The 8,793-nt window shown below is 45.9% G+C and overlaps 1 protein-coding gene across 1 annotated transcript in view; it reads left to right on the forward strand.

The window, feature by feature from the left end:
• Nucleotides 1-8,793, forward strand: part of wdfy1 (WD repeat and FYVE domain containing 1) — a 14,789-nt gene continuing 5,996 nt past the window's right edge. Inside the window, exons 1-8 of the mRNA XM_035385555.1 lie at nucleotides 1-219; nucleotides 1,213-1,280; nucleotides 1,565-1,638; nucleotides 2,602-2,656; nucleotides 2,768-2,918; nucleotides 4,147-4,259; nucleotides 5,690-5,816; nucleotides 7,582-7,687. Coding sequence (XP_035241446.1) covers nucleotides 83-219; nucleotides 1,213-1,280; nucleotides 1,565-1,638; nucleotides 2,602-2,656; nucleotides 2,768-2,918; nucleotides 4,147-4,259; nucleotides 5,690-5,816; nucleotides 7,582-7,687 — 831 coding nt within the window. The 5' untranslated portion in view covers nucleotides 1-82. The remainder of the gene's footprint in view (nucleotides 220-1,212; nucleotides 1,281-1,564; nucleotides 1,639-2,601; nucleotides 2,657-2,767; nucleotides 2,919-4,146; nucleotides 4,260-5,689; nucleotides 5,817-7,581; nucleotides 7,688-8,793) is intronic.

The following is an 8,793-nucleotide window of genomic DNA, read 5'->3' on the forward strand; positions in this document are numbered from 1 at the left end:
GTCACATTATTATTGCACTTCCCTGGTGCTTCCCAAACCGTCAGCTGACTTGTTTGCTCTACGGAGGGGAAAACGGAGCGCCATGGCGGCGGAGATCCACTCGAGGCCACAGAGCTCTAGACCGGTCCTTTTAAACAAGATCGAAGGGCACCAGGATGCAGTCAATGCCGCGATTCTGATTCCTAAGGAGGACGGTGTTATCACAGTCAGTGAGGACAGGTTAGCCTCTCGGCTCTATCTCACTGACGCAGACGACCCGTGGATATTTCTCTCTTACTCTGTGACGAGAGAAATTAATTCGCTAACTGCTTTCATTTCATTTCCAGCTCCATAACCGTTATTAAAATTATTATAATATCCGTTCGAAATTTCGGCAGCGTTTGGTAGTCTAACGGGCTGGCTAGATGGCTAACGTTAGCAACCTAACACTGGCAAAACAATAGCAAGTTCCGATGTGTGTAGTTGCGTTTGTAGTGTGCTAATCTGCTCTCACTAAGGTGTCGGGCGCTAGTCCAGGATTTCATACGGTAATTTACCGTACATACACACGGATACAACTAGCAGCTGCGGCTAACGCAAAGAAACAGACTGCTTGTAAGTTAGTTTCTGACTGGTCTATGTGAACATTACAGTTAGTTATACCAAGTATTAGCTCGCTAGTATTGGCTCTTGACAGCTAGATCTAAGCTTAGCAAGCTAGATCTCTAGCTAATGTAAGGGTGACAGCTTGGGGTGTAGACTAAGTAGCTTGTCTATCTGGCTAGCTAGCGATGTTGTGCTAATATGCGATATTGTTTTGGTCGATAGCTAGTTTGCTCAAAGCTGGGATAATAGGTAGTATTTGATTGTATAGCTAGCTTTAGGTCAGAAAGCTACTTCTACATCAGATGACTAAAGTTATCATTCGCTGGACATTCGTCATGTTTTAGTTAGACTGTAGAGTTCATTCGTTAGCTATCATAACTAGAAACATTTTGACAACTACAGTTAATGTTCTGAGGATAACACGTTAGGTAACGCTCGCCGACAATATAGGCTATGTGTTGAAGTAAGTGCTTTGTTGGAATCAGTTTGTTTAAAAAAAATGGAATTTGAGATGTTTTTTAGTTTTCTTTTAACTGTTTAATTAACTTTCGCTGCCTGTAGGTTGAAGGATGGTGTACCGCTTTAAGCTTTAATGTGTGTGAATCTAACATCTCCCGTGTAACGCAGAACAATCCGAGTATGGCTGAAGCGAGACAGCGGGCAGTATTGGCCCAGCATCTATCACACCGTGTCCTGTAAGTATGGCCTAGATCTGGGTTTCCACACTAGTCTTTCCTCTTGTTTGCTCTGTGCATCTTGTCCTCTGTGATGGGCCGTAGTATTGGTAGGGTTCATGTGGCGGTTTTAACGTGCTTTACTTGGGATGGGTCTCATTTTCAGACTCATTCCGCAGTGTTTGTCCACGTTAGATGTTACGTTTTTATGACGGCATGTGTGCGTGATACTTTAACGCTGACTTGATGTGTATCACTGCTTCTGTATGAATATGTTTATTTAACAGTTTGTTGTGTATTTTAAGCGCCGTGCTCCTGCCTGTCCTATCACCATGAGAGTAAGCGCGTCTTCGTGGGCCAGGACAACGGCGCTGTTGTGGTGAGTTATGGGGGTTGGGGCCTTAGTGCTTCTGTCCTTTTGCTTGTGCAAGGTAACTTTGGTCTGGAGTAACATGGCTTGTGTTCCCCACATGCACTTGATTTACAGTGCATAGAGCCCGGCGTTCAGGGCTTGGGTGTGTTCTGCCGTGTTCAGATGTGTTATACCAGGCCTGCTCCAGCAGCTGAAGCTTTACAAAGGCTGAATGTAGTGTTTGAAAATAATGATGCTCCAATGTAAGCCAGCCTGGGCATGGCAGAGTTTGTGTATGGCCTGTAGGGTGTGAAATACCCACAGGCTCTCCTGTAGTACTGTGTGGCCTGTAGGGTGTAAAATAGTCAGTGGCTCTCCTGTAGTACTGTGTGTGGCCTGTAGGGTGTAAAATAGTCAGTGGCTCTCCTGCAGTACTGTGTGGCCTGTAGGGTGTAAAATAGTCAGTGGCTCTCCTGTAGTACTGTGTGTGGCCTATAGGGTGTAAAATAGTCAGTGGCTCTCATGTAGTACTGTGTGTGGCTTGTAGGGTGTAAAATAGTCAGTGGCTCTCCTGTAGTACTGTGTGTGGCTTGTAGGGTGTAAAATAGTCAGTGGTTCTCCTGTAGTACTGTGTGTGGCCTGTAGGGTCTCTCTGGAGTAATGCTGGCTGTTGGCTTTTTGCGTTGTCTGTAAATCAGCTGGTCAGATCTGTACAAATGTTTTAATATCATCCCTCCTCCTGTTCTCCTGGGGCCTAAACTTTTGGGTCAGTTGTGGCCGCCCCATTGGCCTGCGTTCTGTTCTGCACTGCCCCGTAGAGCACGGGTACAGCGTGCGGTGAAACAGGCAGTGTGAGGGGCAGCCCATTGCTGTGCTGTTTACGGCTGCAGACTGGCTGGATCGGTCTCTTAATGAGAAACACCTGGGGCCTCGCTTTGAATAGGGAAATGTGCCATCTCTCACAACATTGTGCTCTTTCTCTCTTTACAGGAATTCCACATTTCTGAAGATTTCAACAAAATGAACCATGTGAAAACATATCCAGGTGAGAAGGGGGAACTGAATCTGAAAGTAAGACTCAAAGTGAATGTATAAGTCTTGAGACTAAGAGTGTGTGCGCATGTGCGTGTGTGTCTGTGCATTTGTGTGTTTTCAGCCCATCAGAACCGCGTGTCGGACATCATCTTCTGCCCTGAGAGCGAGTGGGTGGTGAGCACAGGCCATGATAAGTGTGTGAGCTGGATGTGCACACACAGTGGGGCCATGCTGGGACGCCATTACTTCACCTCCTGGGCCTCCTGCCTGCAGTATCCTTCAACTCTGCCTCACACACCTAACTGCCCTCTTGTAACACCTCACACACCCTAACACACTTAACATACCTCACACACTAACACACCTAACACACATAACATACCTCACACCCTCACACACCTGAAACACACAACATACCTCAGACCCTAACACACTTCACACACTTAGTATACCTCACACACCCAATGCACCTTAGACACCGAACATACACAGCATACCTCACACACCTCACACACCCTAACACACTTTACATACCTCACACCCTAACACACTTCGCACACTTAAGATACCTCACACATCCAATGCACCTTACACACCAAACATACACAGCATACCTCACACACCTAACACACCCAACATACACAGCATACCTCACACACCTAACACACCCTAACACCCCAAACACACATAACATACCTCACACCCTAACACACTTAACATACCTCACACCCTAACACACTTCGCACACTTAGTATACCTCACACAACCAATGCACCTTACACACCTAACATACACAGCATACCTCACACACCTAACATACGCAGCATACCTCACACACCTAGCACACCCTAACACACCCTGACACACCTAACCCGCCTCACACACCTCAGACCTAATGCACTTAACATACCTCACACACCTAATGCACCTCACACACCTCATACACCTAACACACTTTGCATACCTCACACACCTAACACACTTTGCACAGTTAGCATACCTCACACACCTCTTTGTTCCTGTGTTAGGTTTGTGTTCCTGTGTTCGCTTGGTGTTCCTGTGTTCGCTCTATGTTCCTGTGTTAGCTCTATGTTCCTGTGTTAGCTCTGTGTTTGCTCTGCGTTCCTGTGTTTGCTCTGTGTTCCTGTGTTTGCTCTGTTCCTGTGTTCGCTCGGTGTTCCTGTGTTCGCTCTGTGTTTCGGTGTTAGGTCTGTGTTCCTGTGTTCGCTCGGTGTTCCTGTGTTCGCTCTGTGTTTCAGTGTTAGCTCTGTGTTTCAGTGTTAGCTCTGTGTTCCTGTGTTCGCTCGGTGTTCTTGTGTTAGCTCTGTGTTCCTGTGTTCGCTCAGTGTTCCTGTGTTCACTGGGTGTTCCTGTGTTCGCTCAGTGTTCCTGTGTTCGCTCTGTGGTCCTGTGTTCGCTCTGTGTTTCGGTGTTAACACTGTACTTGTGTTAGTGCTGTGTTAGTACAGGTGATGCTGTGCTCCTTAACCCTGTGCTCAGGTATGATAAAGACACACAGCATGCGTTTGTGGGGGATTATGCCGGTCAGATCACCCTGCTGAAACTGGAGAGACAAACCTACTCTACCATCACTACTCTGAAAGGCCACGAAGGTGAGACATACATACTTACACACTCATACATGCACATACACACTCAAATCTACTCTACCATCACGACTCTGAAAGGCCACGAAGGTGAGACATACATACTTACACACTCATATTTACATACTTACACACTCAAACCTACTCTACCGTCACCACTTTGAAAGGCCTCGAGAGTGAGAGACATACATAATTACACACACACTCAGATACACGCACTTACCTGAGCGTGCCCAGCCCGTCCGTAAAGGAAAAGAGAAGAAGCATAGTCTCTGCTTATTGGTCTCTGATGAACCAAACCGCACCTCCTCACCATGGCAGTCTGAGACAGAGCAGGCTTCTGCTGGGCTGGAGATCGCTCATCACCACAGAGACCGCATACATTCCTGGTTCTTGTAATGGAGTTTCACCATGTGGGCAGATTTGCCCATCTTGGTGTGGTCTACTGTCTTTGACAGGGAGCTGTGAAGTGATGGGTGGGTGGAGTTTAGTTAAGTGTTTCCATGGTAATATAGGGCTGGTATTCTGACGGTGAGGATACTGCACTCCTCTACAGACCATGATTGGTCAGTGAGATGTTATTTTTAAAGAATGTGACATCATATGAAATCATTATATTTGAGGCGGCGGTGTAGCCTGTAGCTGATTGGCTGCCCTGTGGTATCAGCAGTGTAACAGTGCGGTCTCTGTGATTGAGCTTGTTCACTGCTGTGGTTCCTGCACAGTTCTCCATCGTGATTTTCATAGATTCTCAGCCTCGCTGCAGTGAGGTCATCACCCGTAATGGGTCACATGACACACCGCAGTCACCATGGCTACCTCTTCCTTCCTCTTTCGTACAGGCTGTAAATGATATTATACTTCCAATGAAAGTTTTTTTTTTCTTGACGTAGCTCTGTACTCCACAATATTAGATTTGTAATCAAACTGTTCATATGTGCTTAAAATGCAGTTTCTCCTTTTTTGAAGCGTATTTAAAAAAAATACATTTTGGTTTCAAGATGTAGAAATGACACCACTGTTTGTACATAGCCCCCCAATTCAGGGCACTGTGATGTTTGGCACAAATAGCTTCACAGGTGTTTCTGATTAGTTAGGTGTGTTTAGTTGCTTCCTTAGTGCAGGTATAAGAGCGCTTTCAGTATCTAGTCATGATTCCAGGCTTTTGATTGCCTTTGGAGTCGGGAGCAAAATCAAGAAGGCAATTTGTCTTTGTCCTAAACATTATGAAGGCAATTTTGCAGTTGCAGAAGAAGGTTTACCTGCGGGTGCTTCATGTGTCCTGTGTGCATTTGGTGTGCTGAGCGTGTTTGTGTGTTGTGTGTGCACCGTATGATGGTACTGTGTAAGTTCAGATTAAGCAGTTTGAGAACGACTGTGCTGTCTGCTTCCCTGCCCCCCCTGAGTGCCGCTCAAATTTCTGTGTCCCCCCCCAGGTAGCATCGGGGCTCTGTGCTGGGACCCTGTGCAGCGGCTGCTGTTTTCAGGGGCGTCGGACCACAGTGTGATCATGTGGGACATCGGGGGGCGGAAGGGCCGCACCCTCCTGCTCCAGGGACACCAGTAAGCATGGGCGGGGCTATTCATTAATGTGGGTGGAGCTACATATGATCATGGGCGGGGCTATTCATTAATGTGGGTGGAGCTACATATGAGCATGGGCAGGGCTATTCATTAATGTGGGTGGAGCTACATATGAGCATGGGTGGGGCTGCTCATTAATGTGGGTGGAGCTACATATGAGCATGGGTGGGGTTATGTATAAGTGTAGATATGGCTGGGTGCATGCATGGGCGGGGTATGTGTGTGTAAGCGTGTTTAAGCCTGTCTAAGTGTATGTAAGCATGTTTAAGCCTGTATAAGTGTGTGTAAGCATGTTTAATACTAAGCGTGTGTAAGCGTGTTTAAGCCTGTCTAAGTGTATGTAAGCATGTTTAATACTAAGTGTGTGTAAGCGTGTTTAAGCCTGTCTCAGTGTGTGTAAGCGTGTTTAAGCCTGTATAAGTGTGTGTAAGCGTGTTTAAGCCTGTCTGAGTGTGTGTAAGCGTGTTTAAGCCTGTCTCAGTGTGTGTAAGCGTGTTTAAGCCTGTCTCAGTGTGTGTAAGCGTGTTTAAGCCTGTCTCAGTGTGTGTAAGCGTGTTTAAGCCTGTATAAGTGTGTGTAAGCGTGTTTAAGCCTGTATAAGTGTGTGTAAGCGTGTTTAAGCCTGTATAAGTGTGTGTAAGCGTGTTTAATACTAAGTGTGTGTAAGCGTGTTTAATACTAAGTGTGTGTAAGCGTGTTTAATACTAAGTGTGTGTAAGCGTGTTTAATACTAAGTGTGTGTAAGCGTGTTTAATACTAAGTGTGTGTAAGCGTGTTTAAGCCTGTCTGAGTGTGTGTAAGCGTGTTTAAGCCTGTCTCAGTGTGTGTAAGCGTGTTTAAGCCTGTCTCAGTGTGTGTAAGCGTGTTTAAGCCTGTATAAGTGTGTGTAAGCGTGTTTAAGCCTGTATAAGTGTGTGTAAGCGTGTTTAAGCCTGTATAAGTGTGTGTAAGCGTGTTTAATACTAAGTGTGTGTAAGCGTGTTTAAGCCTGTATAAGTGTGTGTAAGCGTGTTTAAGCCTGTATAAGTGTGTGTAAGCGTGTTTAAGCCTGTCTAAGTGTGTGTAAGCGTGTTTAATACTAAGCGTGTTTAAGCGTGTTTAAGCCTGTATAAGTGTGTGTGAGCGTGTTTAAGCCTGTATAAGTGTGTGTAAGCGTGTTTAATACTAAGTGTGTGTAAGCGTGTTTAATACTAAGTGTGTGTAAGCGTGTTTAATACTAAGTGTGTGTAAGCGTGTTTAAGCCTGTCTAAGCGTGTGTAAGCGTGTTTAATACTAAGTGTGTGTAAGCGTGTTTAAGCCTGTATAAGTGTGTGTAAGCATGTTTAAGCCTGTATAAGTGTGTGTAAGCATGTTTAAGCCTGTCTAAGCGTGTGTAAGCGTGTTTAATACTAAGTGTGTGTAAGCGTGTTTAAGCCTGTCTAAGTGTGTGTAAGCGTGTTTAAGCCTGTCTAAGTGTGTGTAAGCATGTTTAAGCCTGTCTAAGTGTGTGTAAGCGTGTCTAAGTGTGTGTAAGCGTGTTTAAGCCTGTATAAGTGTGTGTAAGCATGTTTAAGCCTGTCTAAGTGTGTGTAAGCGTGTTTAAGCCTGTCTAAGTGTGTGTAAGCGTGTTTAAGCCTGTATAAGTGTGTGTAAGCATGTTTAAGCCTGTGTAAGCGTGTCTAAGCGTGTCTAAGCATGTCTAAGCGTGTTTAAGCCTGTCTAAGCGTGTGTAAGTGTATGTAAGCCTGTCTGTTCCTATCTTCAGTGAGCGTGTCCAGGCTGTGCGGTATCTGCAGTTGACGAGGCAGCTGGTCTCCTGCTCTTCAGATGGAGGGATCACCGTGTGGAACATGGACACGCCCAGAGAAGAAGTATGCACAACATAAACATGCTACATACAAACACGTCATACAAACAGGTCATACAGACATACTACATACAAACAAATCATACAAACATACTGCATACAAACATCATACAGACATGCTACAAACTCATCATACAAACATACAGACATACTACATACAAACAAATCATACAAACATACTACATACAAAGACATCATACATACATGCTACAAACACGTCATACAAACATACTACATAAAAACACATCATACAGACATGCTACAAACTCTTCATACAAACATCATACAGACATACTACATAAAAACACATCATACAGACATGCTACAAACTCTTCATACAAACACATACAGACATGTTCTCACTGCTGCTGATCCCAGCAGGGAGCTGCTCTCACTGCTGCTGATCCCAGCAGGGAGCTGCTCTCATTGCTGCTGATCCCAGCAGGGAGCTGCTCTCACTGCTGCTGATCCCAGCAGGGAGCTGCTCTCACTGTCCTGTTCTTCTTTTGTCTGGGTGGATGTGAGTCACACTTCCTCCTGCTTGTTCTGTCCATCTCCATGGTAACGTTTCTTTGAGCTCATCACTGCCCTCTGGTGTTTATGTGTGAGCTGCTCTCACTGCTGGGGCGACATAGCTCAGGAGGTAAGACCGATTGTCTGGCAATCGGAGGGTTGCCGGTTCAAACCCAGCCCTGGGCGTGTCGAAGTGTCCTTGAGCAAGACACCTAACCCCTAACTGCTCTGGCAAATGAGAGGCATCAATTGTAAAGCGCTTTGGATAAAAGCGCTATATAAATGCAGTCCATTTACCATTACCATTTGATCCCAGCAGGGCACTGCTGCTGATCCCAGCAAGGAGCTTCTCTCACTGCTGCTGATCCCAGCAGGGAGCTGCTCTCACTGCTGCTGATCCCAGCAGGGAGCTGCTCTCACTGCTGCTGATCAAAGCAGGGAGCTGCTCTCACTGCTGCTGATCCCAGCAGGGAGCTGCTCTCACTGTCCTGTTCTTCTTTTGTCTGGGTGGATGTGAGTCACACTTCCTCCTGCTTGTTCTGTCCATCTCCATGGTAACGTTTCTTTGAGCTCATCACTGCCCTCTGGTGTTTATGT

This window comes from Anguilla anguilla, chromosome 12 (assembly GCF_013347855.1).
Source record: "Anguilla anguilla isolate fAngAng1 chromosome 12, fAngAng1.pri, whole genome shotgun sequence".
NCBI classification, from domain to species: domain Eukaryota; kingdom Metazoa; phylum Chordata; class Actinopteri; order Anguilliformes; family Anguillidae; genus Anguilla; species Anguilla anguilla.